At 38.7% G+C, this 17,814-nt stretch overlaps 1 protein-coding gene across 4 annotated transcripts; it reads right to left on the bottom strand.

Annotated features, from left to right (window-relative positions):
- Window positions 1-589: 589 nt before the first annotated feature.
- LOC131269542 (troponin I) lies at window positions 590-15,782 on the bottom strand. Of its 4 annotated transcripts, none has more exons than XM_058271958.1 (7): window positions 15,651-15,782; window positions 14,068-14,239; window positions 13,822-13,945; window positions 12,750-12,850; window positions 2,754-2,797; window positions 2,530-2,671; window positions 590-873 (listed from the first exon to the last, which is right to left on the bottom strand). In XM_058271958.1, the coding sequence occupies exons 2-7, from the start codon at window positions 14,209-14,211 to the stop codon at window positions 796-798; spliced, it is 633 nt and encodes a 210-aa protein (XP_058127941.1). In that variant the 5' UTR covers window positions 14,212-14,239; window positions 15,651-15,782; the 3' UTR covers window positions 590-795. The 4 variants fall into 4 exon arrangements, with proteins under 4 accessions (XP_058127941.1, XP_058127943.1, XP_058127944.1 ...); XM_058271960.1 differs by lacking the exon at window positions 12,750-12,850 and adding an exon at window positions 8,687-8,787; XM_058271961.1 differs by lacking the exon at window positions 590-873 and adding an exon at window positions 900-1,827.
- Between the last annotated feature and the right edge of the window lie 2,032 nt (window positions 15,783-17,814).

Raw genomic sequence — 17,814 nt, 5'->3', positions numbered from 1 at the left:
TTTTGTCATGACAGTTTTAAATGCGTTATTCATATTTTTTTTCGTTTTCAACATAACCTGCTTTCAAGAGGAAAAGACACGCTACTATTAGTTTATGAACATTAGGTTAAGCAAAATGTAGCTTTGCACATTAATGTACAAAATCTGCTATCAAATCATATTTGGTAGACTTATCTAACTGAATTTTCCAATACAAAAACTCAATGAAAATTAACGCTTGCCTCAACTTAAATGTTCTTCTGTGTTGTTGATTATTTTCCTCGGATTTGTTCTATCCAAAACACGGAAGAGTATAAAACTTTTCGAATGTATAGCGTAGTTTGTAAAAGATCAGGATAAAGATTAAGTTAAGTAGATTTAAACAGTTAAATTAAATTAACAGTTTACACCGCAAGTACTTTTTTACTAAATTTTGGCATAGACTGATACCATTCAAAAATGACGTAGTAGTGTTGACACCTGTTAATCACCAGCGTATAGCTTATATTGGAAGAAGGTTGGTTATAGCACAGTGAAGAGTGTTGGGCTTTGGAGACACAAAGGATCATGTGTCGTCATGCTAATACGGCTGAAAGTGAGAGTCTGAAAATTTGGGTAATTTGTTTTGTTTTTTTTTTTTTGTATGTTTATTTTATTGTCAAAAATATTCCAAACGATTTCAACAGAGCATAGCTGTACACCACGCCTACAGTGGTCGTTGCAGTTGTTTTAATGTTGCTGTCCTTGGTTGTTGGTTGTTGGTTGTTATGTTGTGAATAGTGATTGTAAGAGTATTGAATAGAAGCGAACGGGGGCTTATGCCTCGGCTTCAACCGCTTCTGCCGTTTCCTCTTTTACCTTGCTGTCGCCCTTTTTCGACCATTCGGGCTTCTTCTGCGCTCGGTGGACGTTAGGGGGGATGGAGAGGTCCCATCAAGCGATTCATTCAATCCGGCGGACGATGGTTAACAATAAAGTAATGAAAAAAGAAAGAACAGCGAATTAGTAAATCATAAAGATTAAGTTTAAATTTCAATGAACATTGATGAGATCGAATGGGAGCAAGGTATTTGTTACTAAATTTTGCCACGAAAATTTGAAGACCTCAATCCGCCATTCACATTGGTCAGGATGCAGTCCCTCAAATCGTCTGTGTTATGAGGAAAGGTGGGTGTGCATTTTATTTAATCTTGTGAGATGAGATTCATTAACTGAAAACTTTAGCTTCTGGTTTAGCTGTGCTGGATACGTACAACATAGTGACGAATTGTGATAGTTAAAGATCATTTACCTGTTGTTTTATGTATTTGTTGTTTTTACCAATATTGTATGTGGTATGGTATATAGCAAAGGGCATTCTGCTGATTAAATCTTAATCCTAAGCTCGTTAGACTTCTGTCCAATTCCGAATGAGCGCGGTTCTTCAAACTCGTTAAAAATGCAAACCGCAACCACATTGCTAAACATACATTCATGCGTATGCTCAACCTGAGTGCTCGGAAGTAGAGGTTGTGGACTAGATAAAAGATGTGCTTCCCTTTTTTTCCAAGTATATAACTTCCGTGTTTATTTAATCTTTACATGCAGCGATGTTTGATTATTTTGCATTTCATTATTAACGATTAGGGCGGTAACCGGGCAGTTTAATAATGTTTTCTTTGGTATCGCGGGTGTAATAGTTTGCGTAAATAATGACGTGTTCTTATACTGTGAAGCCCAAAGAAGGTTTTGAAAGGTATTCTGGTGTGGGTATTCTATGTGGGGTTTCGGTTGATTCCTCTTGTTTATCACGCTGTCGGCTACACACCCCTACTTCTTCTGCCAGTCAGCCTTCTCCGATTTCTTTGCCTGTTGGGAAAGGAATCGGTACATCAGTGAATAGTAACGCAGCCTTTAAACGGGATGCACCCATCGTCAAAAACCAAAAAAACACCATATCGATGGTAGATGGGAATGGTAGCATCCAGGACGAACAGCCTTTTTCTTCAAAACATGGCTTAGTTGTTAATTTAAAAACCAAAATATGTTTTCCAGATGTGGTACAACAGTGATCACAAGCCATTTTACTGTGTTTTGAGTAATTTGTTCCTTTTTTTCTCATTAGCGCCTAGCACGTTGTGAATACGTGCAGCACTACGTGTTTTGTTTTCTTTTGTTGCTTTCAATGATCGACTTGCTATATAGCACTGTGTTACCGTCATATTTTGAGGTTCTTCTGGGAAAGGTTAAAAAATAGTTGCATTTGAAATCGAAGGTAAATTAATAAAAAAACATATCGCCACACATGACGATAAAATAGAAATTTACTTCTTCGAATGGGAATAAATACTCTAGGGAAAAAAGTATGTGTTGTGAATTTATTTGCAAAGTCTTTCAAAATGTATTAGACTTCAATTTGGTCGAGTAAAACTCTAGTAGTGTAAATTGTGTTTGTTGTGTACTCAAGTTCAATTGTCAAAATATGGGTAGCCTCGATTGAAATGGCCCAAAAATCAAAATGTTTCAAAAATGGGGTACGTGTCGCACCGCGAGTGTACCGCTGCCACTTACCTCCTTGTCCTCCTCTTCCAAGGTGAATTCCTTCTTCTTGACAACCTTCAGTTGGTTGCGGAAGTTGAACTCGGCGGCCTTCTTCTGGAGCTTGGCGAACTTGTTTTCGTACTTCGAAACCTTCTTGAGCGTAGGCTTGACGCTGTTGGGGAAAGAAAAGACGAGTGGCATGTGAACGGGATGTCTGGATGGGGAGAGAGGTCTCCGCTTGCGACGATACTTACAACTTGCCACGCAGGTCGTTAACCTGGGCATTCAAGTCGGAAATCTACCAGCAGAACAATTAATATTGCCGAGTACCCAGCAGCAGGGAGCGATGCAGGGAGATAGAGAAGATGAAAATGCAAGTGGTTAGCAGTGGTATCAATATCGGTTGTCTATAGTGCAATGCTAGGAGTACAACGTATACAAAGCGTAAAGATTGGCGAAAGTGGCAGGCTCACACAGATGACGAAGCGATACTATATGCAGTGGTTAGTGAATGAGCACAGCACACAGGCACGCTAACACGTCCAGAGATGTAGACACACGCCCAAGCACTCATATCTCACATATACCTTACTTTACATACTGATGCGCTAGGTATAGTATTTAACATGTTCAGATGTCCATAGGCTGAAACCGTTCAGCTTTACAGGACCATCCGTCATGCAAAGTACATGCCACTGATTACGAAGCACCAATAGTTGACCAGTAACTAGGTTGCACGACTGGTGATGCATATAGTACTGAAAAGCCAGCCTAATATAAAAACAATCTTAATCTCTGCGCAGCCATTAGAATCAAATTGCCACCATAAACACATTTCAGCATTCATTGGCCTGTGTGTAGCTTTATTACACATTCAAATGAAACAAGCAGTAGTGCAGCTAAGGATTAACATTCGCATCCGGTGTTGTGGCTAAAAGATTAACTCTGGGGACCGTCATATGTCATATTTCTGGAGCAAGCAAATGAAGTACCGGATCCTACAGGTAGATCGAAAGTACTAAAAAAGGCGTGAAGTAAGTGTTTGGGTATGCTTCAAGTGGGTTTGTGTAACGATAGAGTTGGAACACGTTGTGACCTTCTGCATCTGCACGACGACTTTGTTGAATCAACAGATTAGCCAATGTCAAGAAACAAACAAAACAAAAATAAAAACAAACAAAATATCTTTTTCGAACAAATTTCGACAGTTGCGATTAGTAACTGTGTGTAAACCTTGTGTCACATGTGCAAGATGCTCGTTAAGTACGAGCACAGCACACAATTGTACGACGGATGATGTTCGTAGAAGCAACAGCTTCAATGAAAGATCCTACGACATTGAAACGATAACATTCAATATGTTTCGAACGTTTAGAAAAATACCAACAAACAAGCATTCGGGGCCAACACCCATAAGGAGAAGCGAAAATGTTTAACTTGTTCACAACAACCAATCTGTATACGAGCTTTTATGTTTTGGCCCAATGAAACAAATTCGAAGTTTATGCTCCTGCTTCGGAATTGATGCGATGCGTTCTTGGGAACCATTATATGGTTTGTGCTGATAAAAACATTTTCCAATGTTGAAATATTATTGACGCGGGATACCAAATTCCTTAACAAACTAATGAAACCCTCGAATATAAGATTCAACCACCGTTTGGGTTTTTACCCTTAATTTAAAATAAAAAACAAGACCTTTTGTTGAAAGTAAAAATGAAATTAACAGAATAAATTGGACTCATTTAAATTGATATCAAGTAATTTCGATTGTGACATCTTTAAAATTCAGCTTCCAATGTTACGAACATTCTATAATCATCATTCCTGTTTCCGTTAATGTCGGTCTCACAAACTCATCTGTTGTAAACTCCACAATACAAACATAAAAAAATTCCCTTGGTTAAAAGTACTTTTAAAGTGAGATATTAATAAAAAGTTATAATTGAAATGATAAAAATGGGCTATATTATTAAACCGTGCTAGTTTTGCCTGTTACTCAGTGTAAAATGTCATTTCCTTCCAAACACCATTAAACCGTATAGAGGCATATATTTTACTCGAGCACTGTTTTTAATCGTTGAAACTGTATTTGAAATACTATGAAATACTCTGCGATAAAATTCAAGAAGACAAATAAACTTTAAAAAGTTCCAACGCTAAAACCTTCCAAAAGTTATGTTTCTTATCGCAAAGAGGATTCTGCCAAAACTCAAATGAATTGGCAATGAAACTTTAGGTCAAATCTACCACCGAATACGAAGATAATTTCAAAATAGGAGTGAATTCATACAGATGAGTCCAACCATGTTTAGGTGAAGTGTTCCTTTTGTACGTAAGTGTCTAGCTTAAGTTGCTCCATGGTACAATTTAGGAAGAAACTTACTAGTAACATCAACTGACCATCATCTATCATTTACACCAACAAAACTTGATAGTAGACACGACGAATGGTGGGCAAACTAACACGGCGTTTGGAACAAGACAATGAATGGAAAGGAGTGAACGCACATATATGAAAAACGAAGAACGTGTGAAGACAGATGCCAACGAAGAAATAGAAAGAGACAGAGAGACACTCAAATAAGGAAATTGTAGCTAAACATCAGAAAAGAAGAAACGAGAAATCGACATGGAGATAAACAGTTATGAAAGGAACACATTACAAAAAAAAACATTGACCATTAGGATAAAAAGAATAGAAAACTATTTAGATGATTGATTTTCCAATGAATGCCATTTGCACTGCGCTTAGCTCTAATCAAATTGTATATTAATGATCCCACCAACTTGCTTAACAAAGAAACTGTAACATTTTTTAAATACTGCAAGAGCGAAAAACAAGAAAAAATACTATCACGAGACAAAAAGGAGAATTGTGTTAGTCAATTGAGGAAAGACAAAACGTCACATTACCATTCCAATAAAACACCAATACAATTAAAAATAAGAACATTCACCCTTTTGGGAAAAAATTGATTGGATGGTTCAAACAAAGCAAATCAATAAACGCTGACTTTTTTCCAATGACACATTTTGAGCTGCGACAACGAGTACAATCAGCACGAGCAAGAACAAAGTTGGACACTTTAAAGAACACATTATTTTCATAAAGAGCAAAAAACGAATCATCACTTAATCATAGTGTAACATGTATATAAGATTAATTTAACATTGCTTAAAAAACTTTGTGAAAATGTCCGCTTCCAGAACAGATTTCATATCCGATACAACTTTACGGCTTGAACTAACATTTAAAATAAACCAGGCTACTGAATCTTTAGAAGATTGTCTAATCTCAACAAACTTACTTGCTTTTATAATTTCAAACGAAAACACTATAGTTTGTTTGGAACAGCTATAATATGACATAATTTTCTTAAACTGTGCAAATGATAACAGGTCAATCTCTTATTCATCTTTACTCGGTACAGATCATTCTAGTGAATTACGGATTTTGCAAGTAACATATATTTGTGCTGGGCTCCCATACTAAGTAGGAACAAATTGTGTTCGAAAAAGTAATGCTAAGATACATTATGCTAAGTTTTCAAAATTTAGAAGCAAAATGTCTAGTACTTCATTGACGTTGTACCGTACACGCTCCTGATGCCTTGATATAAACTCGCTCCTGATGCCCTGAGTCCGAACCAAACATAATTTCAAACCACTCAATAACCTTAAACAATTAAGTGGTTTGAAACAATGTTTACCGTTAGATATCTTTAAAGCCCAAAATTGAACGTACGATCTACTGAAGTACCGAAATTAAAAAACAAAATTCCAAACAAATATCGAATATCGTGTATTCTCCATGATACCAACATATTAAAGCAAAAGTGAATTTATCATGAAAAAATAGCGTAAAGACATTAATTGGTAAACCTAAGCCCAGGACAGAAGCAAAAATTATCAAACCAGGAGTGAAAACAAAAAAGAATAGGGAAATTTACTAAAACAAGAAATGGGAGCTTATGTTTGGTAGATAAGGGTTGTTGGCACGCATTCTTCCGTAAAATGAAGCTTTCATACTTAGTAGCAATACTAAATGTCCCATAGTGGATCGAATGGAGAAGTTCACAAAACAACTCGTGCTTAGATTGAAAAGTAGCGACGCATAAAAGTTTAAATTGGCTAATGCAACAATCTTTAGCGGAAAACGCTTATCAAAAGAGTCTAATATTTGCTTATCTGCCGATGGAAATGCACCGAGATGCATTAATCTTACAGGTTACAGGTTAATTTAATATTTCATCAACATTTTCTGAGGGTACATTTAAGCGAATTTGCTTTTTTCGATTTAAAAAAAACACAAAAGTTCTTCTAATGCAAATAAAAGATTTGAAAATAATATGTACGGTTCACACGACAAATTTTGGTAATGCGTGTGTCAGAAGGATAACACTCGATCATATAAAAAATATGCCCAAGAACGCTGTGTATTTTTTACGCGTTTGACCACAGGAAGCAATGTGTATAGTTTTTCATTACCTACAATTTTACATATGATTATCCATCATGGACTTTATGCATACATGAAACCACTAAAATATACACATCTCTGTAAAAAGCCGCTTCAAAGTGAGTTTGTTTATGTTGATGTTTCTGAACTGCCAAAGATAGACCATGAACGTTGTTTAGCTAAAGCGTACTCCATTGCTTGGCTCTAATGTAGTGTGTGAGAAGCGAATAATTCATCGTTGAAAGACAGAAACTGTTCCAACTGAAATTATATAACAGGCCCGAACTTCACCAAAAACTACAAGATAATGCAAACTTAGTCAAGTTTTTGTTGTCTACCATAAGCATCAGATCATAGCATATGATAAATATATGAGTTAAATGTTACGTCCACACGCAACCCAAAACGAACACAAAAGTGCATATTTATAATTCTTTCCCGGACAAAACTTCAAACAACCATGCAGTGCAACCAGATACAAAGGGTTAGAGTTAGCGCAAGAGGAAAGGGCATAGGGATAGGTGAAAGAGATGCAACAGAAGCATGGAATGACTAGAACACGCCACCAGATTTTGGGTTCGTCTGAAATTTCAACGTTTTAGATTTAGGAAGCGTATTTGTTTGCTTGGTTTTCTTCTTAATTTCGCTTCATCAACAAGTTTAGTTTTATTGAATGGAGTAAATAACATATTTAAATATATTGATTGTTATGCAAAGCATTATCTTTTGTACTCATTGCATTAATTAATCATAAGAAAGAGCTCTATAATTTCTCTCCTTCAGTTATTCGACGAAATTTGCTTCAAAATATTGTCTTTGACACGTTATTAAGATGTATCTTTTTGGTACATTAATTCTATGGAACGTTTGTTAAAATAAACGAACAACACAATCTACAACTCTATTCGACTCAAGATCCTTTAATTTTCATAGAAAAAAACAAAGCATACGCCTCCAACTCCATTTAAAATACTATCCCATAGTACAGTAACGCGAAAGAAAACTTATAAGAAAGGACGCATAATCAAATATTCAATGTCAAATATCGAATATTAGAGATTCCTGTCTGGTAAGTGCGAATGTTCTTAATCGAATTGCAATAGAGAACTATACTAGTGATAAAGAGTGCCGTGGTTAAAATTGAAGCCAAATGTCTTCAAATTATACAATTAAAATCATAAAATAGAGGGACAATAACATCGAAACTTGCAACTGTTTTTGGATCCGAAATAAATAAGATATTTTTGTTTTGAAAAAGAAAATTCAATAACTATCAACAGGAGGATGATGGTGGATTAATTTGAGGGAACTAAAAAATGCTTTAAAAAACAAGAAAATTCAAACTAATTAAAACAACGCAGCAGCGCGAACAGTAAAAAACGTGTAACTATGATGATCGATTACAAGTATAAAACGTTATAAACGGAAATTAACCCTTATTGGGATGGAATGTGACTAATCAAACTTATTCATTTGAGACATAATTATCACGCAACAGTGCAAAATGATAAGAACAACAACAACGAGTAATAATAATAAAAATTAAACTTTCAAAAAGAACAAAACGAAATGAATCTTGAAAACGGGAAGTGTGAATTTAAACGAAGGGTTGAATTTAGATTTGTTTTAGATGGTTGGATGGGTTGATAAGGTTTAACGGATTTTTAAGGTTGATTGGTTTTGTTTGTTCAGAAACACGATTTCAAATTGATTCAATGGCAGTACCTCCCAATCTCTTTTCCGGACTTCATATTCCAAATCCCATTTCTGGCCTTCACACGTATACATACGGTTGTAATATTCTTTAACAATGTCTTTCAACTGGTCTGCAAATGGGAAAATTGAGTTTATGACACTTAGAAAAACTGTACGAATTCAATCAATACGCAGTTAAAAGATGCAATCGTTTAAAAAAATGTAAGGGAACATGTGGCATCAATTGAAATGAGAAACAGATGAATGCTGGTAAAAGAGAACAACAATATAAATAATTCGTGTATGTCGAGATAGAGTGAAACCAGTATGTGCTGAGCAAAGTACAACTTATCGAATACTCATAATGATTCAACTAAAAGTTTACCCATCGCGATGATACTATGGAGTAACACAAACGAAAGGAATGATGACGTAGAAACAGTAACAGAGTAAAGATGAAACAACGATTACAAGATAGTGAAGGGAGCGATGGTAGGCGAAGGAGTGGGTGGATATCGATAAGAAAGCAAGAGAGCAAGCACCAGTGTGATCGAATATTCAAATGTCGTCGGACAACGGACGACAGTGTTCGAAAGAATGAAAGAATATAAAAAATTCTACGTTTGGTGGTGTTATTAATGTGCACGAATAAAGGTGTCACGACACAACATAGTAACGAGCGGGTGGACATATAGACCATGCTCGAAGAACAAAAAGAAATTTGGTATAGGGAAATTATTGAACGCATGCCTTGAAGTAATAGATAAAAACCGAAAGATAACGAAGACGTTTTGAAAAAAATAAAAAACAGTTTGGATGTATTAGTGGAAGTATCAATTCAAAAAGTAATTTGAAAAATATTCCATCCAGTCATCTGGTGAGCAAAAAACGACAGCGAAAGAAAGAAAGGTAGGGAAAAATAGAAAGGACGCATTAAAAATCAAGGTTTGAAATATAAACAAAGAAATAAATGGGAAACCAAAGACTGACTTAACAAGAAGAGAACTGGTAACTGGAAAAAATGTAGCGTTGGAAATTCAAATAATTTGATGTACAGAAACAACTATCAGCCTGTTTGAAACGAAACGTCATCCTGACCATATTCAATGTTTGCATGTCAATAAATGCAACTGACTTATCGACAAAAAGCTCTATTGTAAAAAGAGCAACAAACAACGAAGCTTTATTCCAGCTGTTTTCAAACGATCTGTTCTACCAAGAACAAATTTCAATTGTGAACAGTGGTACTTACAATTTCGAGACATTTTTGTTTGATGAGTTTTTGTTTTGTTTTTTTCTTATTACATTGGTCATATGGCAAAGCTAGAATTTGTGTGACAAATGTTTGCAGATAAGGTGTGTGCGTTATTGAATTTTAATTCAAACAAAAAAATCCTTTTGCTGTGATTGCTAATTGATGAACTAGTTATATGATGATAGAATTGTATCTTTAAAATAATGAACGATAACTAAAATAGTTTTAGCCGTTAGAATTATTTCATTCGAGCTGTTTAGTCTGGATTCGCGCGCGCGTGCTCGCATGTAAGTGGCTCTGTGTATTTTTTCTGTCTCAATAAAGCTTGAAGGATGCACACATTTGTTGTATAATTGTATTATTTGTTAAGTGTGTTTTATGTGAATAGTATTGTGAGTGTGTGTGTATATATTTGTAAGTGTATTTGTGTGTATGTTTGTGTGTGACTATGTCTGTTCCAGTGTGCTTCAGTGTTGTTATGTAAGAGTTCAATTTAACGTATACTAGGAGACATGTTTGGCATGTCACATTTGCATTTGGCGGTACGGTTAATGAAAACCATCATTGTGAAATTAAATCAACCATATTACAATATTTCCAAAGGAAACAAAAACATTCAACTATTGTTTACAAAGTCGACTAGCAATATTTTACCTCAAACTGTTTCAATTTTTCCATTCTTTCTAAATCAAATTTGTCTCCTTCCAAACCAAAAACCCTATTCCAATATTCCTTACATATTGTCTGTAGCTCAGCTAGTAGAGAGATGGGATAAGTAAAAGGATTGATATTATTTTATTTTGCATTTAAGCCACGTTGGGTTATCTTTTCGGCTACATTTGCTAAGTGAAAGTGTTTTCCAGTATATGTATAAATTTTCGAACGAAAATCAAATTGGATACCTTTGCGTGCTTAAACGGAAACGACTACTGATGTGGGTACATATTAGCGTGAAAGTGTAGTTTTTAGTTTTTTTTTTCTGTGGGTCTTAGGTGGGAAACAGAGCCGGAGGAATAGCAACAACCAGTTAAAGTTACGGAATATAACTAATCCAGCGGACATCGAAAAATAAGGAGACACTTTTCGACGAACGTTATTTATCACGCGCGTCAATAGCTGCGGCGCTGTTAAAGTCAACAAAAAAGGCGATTGCGGCGGCGGCTGTAACGGCACGGGCGCATTGAGCTAAGCCAAAGTGCTACGGCTATGCTTTAGGAGCACGCTGCATGACTCGAGGAAAAACGGCATCATCCTCGGAAGCCCATTTTATTGCGGACTGCATTATTGAAATCGATTACTGCTATCTTTGCCGCATCGAGGTAACATGTTGCAAGCGCAAAACCGTCGGACCTTCTTTCTAACAGTCGCGTGAACGTGGATGGATTGCTAACGTATAATCCTCGTGCTTGCAAAATAGCCTGCCAAAATTTGCTGCTGTTTTTAATATACTGATAGTTTCTAACGGAACCACTAGCGATTGCAGCTTGCACAAACAAGAGCTGTAGCATAATTGTGCGCAGCGTTCGCCGAAAGAGCTTCCGGTGACCGCAAATCAAACGCCGGCGGTCGTGTTTGGATAGTGGTTTGCTTGCCTCTAGATCCTTTCTAGCAACTTCATACTCATAATCAATTTTTTCGCCTTCCAGGGTACAAATTCTTTTGTGGTACTCTTTGCATATGTGCTTCAGACTGGCTACAAGAAAATAACAATAATGGGACAAAAACATAATTTAATAGCAACCATACTAAAGCCATCCTAAGCGAAATGAGTTCAGGAAATTACACCAAGATGTTACGATTGAACGTCACAGCTTGGGCATATTCTACTTGCGTTGAAAGTAATCGCAAGACGCGTGGAAAATATTTGTCGTCACTTTTGCTAACCAGGATCAACAAAATCTAGCCTGGACTCAACGTATGAGAAGTTAAAGAAGTTGATTTTCTAAAACAAACACTTGATAATCTGAAAACAGGATAAACTATACTTGTTTTAGGATTAAAAGAAGTACGTTATTTAGTCACAATTACAATTACAGCTTAATTTTTGGAGAACAAACAAACAACGCTCATTTTGATAGCTGGTAGTCACCTATATGAATATTATATCAATTCGATACATTAATAAAATAAAACAGAGATTACATGAAACCAATAACAAAAAAATCGCAATATGATTGAGCAGGGAATACTCAAGGAGGAAAATAGCGAAACATACAAAAATCGATAGCTATAAATGAACACACAACATTTAGAAAGAAAGTTCATCCAAGTAAATGTTGGTCATATAAGAATAAAAAATTGACAGAAGGAAAGATATATAAGGAGAGAGAGAGAGAGAGAGAGAGAGAGAGACAGAGAGAGATAGCGAGAAAAATAAAAAGGGCAAGGAGGAGAGGACGGTTTGGAACAACAAAAGCCATAAAAATTATCTACGTTCTTGTTGACAGTAAAAATTTGAACATAAAAAGTCGGAACTGGAATACAATGAAAGATAGGCAAGGCGAAGAGAAATTACCATAGCATAGAGATGTAATTAAGAAATATGGCAGAAATTGCGATCAGCAGTTAAATAAACTGATATCATCACATGAACAGCCCAAAATAGAAAAAAAGAGAAGAAAGTTGCAAAGAAACTATAGAGTTGTGAGAAACAAGGAGGAATCTTATTAAAATTAAACAAAGAGAATAATAAATAGTACACACAGATAACGGGTACCGAGCCAAAGAAGGTCCGGTCCCTGCGTGAAAGATTACAATAAAACATCAAACTGGCGAAAAATAGCGAAGGCGACACCTTCTAGGTGAAGGGTGCATCTTTCATGTGGACTAAGTATGTACCTCCATATCCTTCCTCTTCACAACATACTCAAGATCATACTTCTCTTCCTCCAGGTTATTTATACGCTGATGGTAGTCACGCAGAACCTTTCTCGCTTGCTCTGATTTTAAGGGTGGAGGGTGGGGCACCGGCGGATGTGTGTGAGAAATAAAGGAATGTGTGTGTGTTACAGATATATAATATGATGCAACGAAGTTGTACTGATTGAGTAAGATAATAAACCTTGTGTATCGTTTGGGCATAAAGTGTGTCCGTGATTATCATAAGCTTATTTCTGTTTTAATAATATACGGCGATGCTATTGAAACGACACGGTTTGCCAATGAAACATAAATGTTTTCGGCAAATTGAACTAAAACCTCCGAATATTAGTGTGCATGGAAATGTAATATAATTTCTGAATTGAATTTTAAGTGGACGAAAATGGAACTAAGTTCAGATCGAAAGTGAGAATTGTTAAAACCAAAAGTGACGATTGTGCTATGAATGCACGAAAACATTGATAACGTGACAAAAGGATACACATGAACGCAAGAAAGCTGATTCATCTAACATATGAAATATGAATTAACTGGAATACATGTGATGAGAACTAGGGTAGGTGATAGCAAAATGATTGTACTGAGTGTTAAAACAGTGTGTATTTTTACATAACTAACGGTATTTTGAAAAGGAACCGTGACCGAAGGTGCATGATATCGTGTGGGAAGGTGAAAGGTAAACTATTTTTCGGCACTTTGTCAAACCCAATGTTTGATTCAGAAGGTTACCAAAAGAGTAACATCAAGACGTTACTGTCGCATTGTGAAAGAGTAGGAGAAATCATGACGAAACCTTGCGATTGAATCTGAATTGGCGATATGGAAACGTTGTACGAAATAGCGGATGTGTAAAAAAATTTGAAGTCCTAAAGACATGAACTAAAGAAAACTAACACAATAGAACGAAGAGAACCAGCCTTTAGCAACCATTTACGAACGAACTGATGTGATTTGTATAATCGAGTAACAAACGAAAATTATGAGTATATGATGTTTTCGGAAACAAAATATGCAAGCAAGTTTGTGTTACCTTCGTTGGCATCCTCGATGTTCTTGGGTTTGCCGCAACGCTCCTCAATGATGCGCCGACGTTCGGCGGCCTTGCGCTCCTGTTCTTTCTTGAGCTCCTCAGCGGCTTTCTTACGCAGAAGTAACTATCGGGCGACACAGAATACAACGCAGTGCGTAATCAGAAATCTGTCCCGTTTTGTTGTCGTAGTTTTCAGTTCCCCTGCTTTGATGTTTTAGATCCCATTTTGTTGCTGTAGACACTTACCCGAAGCTTCTTCTTGCGCTCTGGAGTCATGAAGCCCTTCTTAGCCTTCTTGGCCTTGGAGGCTTCCTCCATGCGCTTGCGCACCTCGGCACGCTTGCGCTCGATTTCGGCCTGTTTCGCCTTCTTTGCTTCTTCGTCAGCCATGGTGTTGTTTTAGGGTGAAACCTTCTGGCTAGAAGAGGATTGGAGAAATGGGAGAAGCCACCGTTAGCGACGTAGGGTTATCTTTCTTCGAAGGAAAGTCTATCGCAACCTGGCAAGCGGGTTTTAAAGCAAACCTAGCAACTACTTCTTCACCGAAAGTGCAAATGTAGATTTGGTGCAAAATTAGATAAGTGTCCACCGACGCGTGTACGTGCACGAATCTAGAGCAAAACGAGGTTCAGCGCGGGCAGAAGTTCTATTTTTACTCGCCGGCCGCGATTGCGCAATGCGTGGGTTTCATCAGTCGCTAGGGCTAGCTTTCACTTTCGTAGCCGTGCCAGGCGCCCTCCGCCTTGCCGCACGCACCATAAACCAGACCAGATAAACACAACGTGCGCGCATCCGCGTGCAAAAGTGTTACCCTAATATAGGCTGCCGGCTAAGGCGCAGCCGCCGGGTCTATTTATACATTTTCACAAGCCCGGATCTGGTCCGACATCAGCGATGGGCCGGGGTTTACGATTGGGTGGAATTGAACACACCGAACGCGAACAACTTGCAGGCGAAATGTCCGACAGAAATGGGAGAAAAAAAACACTAGATCGGTGTACGTGCGTGTCGTGCGCTGAGGTCTATTTTTAACCGTTCAGTTGGTTGCTGGTTAGAAGTCCCATCACCTCTCTCAAAAGTATTTTGGCCGAAAAAAGTTATACGCCTGGAACCGTACAGCGAGAACACTTTTCAATTACATTCGGTATAGCAAACTAAGTATAAAATCATTTCAGAAAACACTACGCGGTATAAGAAGAGATGTAACGATCCAAAGAAAAGGTAATGTGTCCATTATAAAGTACATTAGGCCACATCCAATCAACAGTTTAGAGGGACCAATGGTTCTTCCCGGTTTGTTCGCTGTCACTCACTTAAAGTCACAGAAGTAGGTTCGGCAAACGAATTCATTTCAAACGGATAACTCAGATGCATTAGCGAGGTTCAAAACAGAAAACAAAACCCGTTCGTTGCAAGAATAGTTGAGTCGCAGACGAGATAGACGAGGAGGAGCGCATTGTCCTACCGAACCGTGCGACTTACGGCCCACCGTAGAATGTTTTCCAAAATTCTGTGTTAAACGAGTAGCGCGACAATTTGAAGGCTTGTACAGGTTGAAGGATGATGCGAATGCAGGAATTAGAGCGAGTCCGCTGGTCAGAAACAGAGATTCGCCAGCGATTCACCGAATTGCGAGTTTTTGCACACGGTTGCGGACTCTGCGGCGCCACCCGGTATCCGGACTCCGTGGACTTGTCCAGGTCGATGTCGGACCGAGTGAAGTTTGATAGGAGGAGGTTTGGTTGGTTACGAAGCCTACGGACACCGACAGTTCCAAGCACCGTTGCCGAAAATCCACTGCCGGCAGCACTGCTGTGTTAGGCACTCACCTCAAAGTCAACCGGGTAAGCGGATAACGGCTAGAACTAACGTTCCTGGCGGTCGGCGCACAAGTGCTGGCGAAGGAACTAAACACACCGTTGAGAACTCGGAAAGAATACTGATCAATCCGAAGCGTGGCGACAGACTGGCCTGGTCCCGGGCGCCCGGTTCACGTCGTTCGCGGACTCTGCAACCTGCAACCCGCTGCCACCCTTTAGCGCCGCCCCGGGTTGCACCCAACAGTGGGTTAGTAGTGGGGCGCGATCCCGGGTCGAAACGGCGCTTGCTCAGTTCGCGGACAACGCGTCTATCTGCGCACCGGCGACCAAGACAACCTGTCAGAGGAAGCGGAAACCGCACCCATATACCCACACATGCACCACCAACGCACCACCAACGCACCAACATTTATATAAATAAACACCTACGTCCCACGCATACACCCTCGGTTTGGCACAGATTGCGTACGACCGACCGACGGTCTTCTCGTGTCGTTGTATTGGGAGCCTAGCTAGGTATTAGCATCGTCGGAAGTATGCCGGCCCCTGCCGTCTGCACAAACAACACGCTCCACATCCGGGGCGGAAATCCACGCTCACCTAAGAATAGCAGCCAGTGTTCAGAGGCTGGTTCACCTCACCTCACAAGTGTGTGCTGCATCTGGCACAAGAGATACTAGCGCGCAGAATTCGCTGAGAAACAGGTACCAACCCGTCCCGAGGTACAATCGAGCGTCGGCTAGCTTGCATTACAATTTGGATTCGATCTTTCTCCTTATGAATTATTCAGCTTTCTCAGTCTTAAGAGTTGACCTGTGACATTTGATCTAATACTAGCACTTGCATTACAATTTGCATTAGATCTTTCTCCTTATGAATTGTTTAAATTTCTCTGTCTTAAGAGTTGACCTGTGACATTTGATCTAATACTACCACTGTATGCCTATGTTTGTTATGAGATATGAGTCTTTCTCTTGATAGTTGAGTTAAACCACAATTCGGTTGGACTTTAGACTATCAAACCATAAACAAAAAGAATCCAGACTTTAAGAACTTGAGAAGCCAAATAAATATCGACAGTATGTCGATGTAAGAAATGTTTTGATAACTATAGTATCTCTACACTATGGAGGCAGCTAAACCGATGGATATTGGGTGGATAGACAAGCGTAGCCGACGCAAACTTTACCAATCCTCGCGCTGTACCGTATCACTCCTAGGATAGGCAAAGCTACATCAGTATCGGCGACTGCGTACTTGGTTGGTTTAGCTACAAGCAAAAAAAAAATGGCGACATGACTCATGTTGCTAGTATGGCATGTAGTACGTGGTGAGATTTTCAAACTTTCCTTCCAACAAACAATTGTTTTCTCAGGTTTTGTTAGAAGATAGGCATCCCCAAGTACTTCTCTTTCGAAATTTTATTAAAAGACAATCTGTCACAACTGCATTCCATTGCGCGCTGGCAGCATCTTCCTTCGCTTATGTGCGTTGGACTTTTATGTGCCAACCATTTGAATGTGTGTGTGTGTGTGTGTGTGTGTGTATGTGTGTTTTTTTGCTTTTAATTAATGTTGGATTTCCCATTGAGCGCGATCCCACCTTTACGAAGTCGCGTATTTGTTCTGTTTGTGTATGAAATATTTTTCCTCCTCCCCGCAGTATCATCGTCGTCAGGACGTTCTTGTTATCTACGGCAATTTTCTCTCCTCACAACCACCACCGCAGCTCAGTTTGCCAACTGCAGAGGCGGGAGATGCCTTCTTATTAGTTTTTACTTTTTCTTACGAATCAAATCAAATTCACGGTTCGGTGTAGGGCGTGTAGCAACAATGAGCTAAATTTAAGCATGATCTACCCCGCGCTACCGTCGTCGTTACGCATCGTGCGCTTCGTGCGAAACATTCGTCGACCACCTGCTTCTTCGTTTCGTTTGGCTGCTGGTGTGCTGGATGTAGCTGCTGCCTCGCTTGGGGCGCCTTGGCGAAGGAAAACTGGGGCCAAGTGGCGACCTGGTGGTTTGGTGGGCAACAGTCGAAGTGATCGCTGCGTGGGATGTAAGTTGGCCTGGATTATGTGGGAAGATTTACACAAACACGCATGGAAAAGCGGTATTTATGAAATAGAACGTGTATCCTTCGGAAAACAAGATCGAACGATCACCGTTGGAAAA

This window comes from Anopheles coustani, chromosome X, assembly GCF_943734705.1.
Source record: "Anopheles coustani chromosome X, idAnoCousDA_361_x.2, whole genome shotgun sequence".
In the NCBI taxonomy this organism is placed as follows: domain Eukaryota; kingdom Metazoa; phylum Arthropoda; class Insecta; order Diptera; family Culicidae; genus Anopheles; species Anopheles coustani.
The sequence above is the reverse complement of the archived record's forward strand: the minus strand, read 5'-3'. Positions and strand labels throughout refer to the sequence as shown.

Bases quoted from the DNA above. Each gene is read 5' to 3' on its own strand.
- LOC131269542 (XM_058271958.1), bottom strand. From the start codon at position 14,211: ATGGCTGACGAAGAAGCAAAGAAGGCGAAACAGGCCGAAATCGAGCGC. The intron at 2,798-12,749 runs GTACATACTTAG...TTCTGCTGGTAG, and splicing joins TGAAGAGGAAGGATATGGAG to ATTTCCGACTTGAATGCCCA. The intron at 874-2,529 runs GTAAGTGGCAGC...CACCGAGCGCAG, and splicing joins TGGAAGAGGAGGACAAGGAG to AAGAAGCCCGAATGGTCGAA.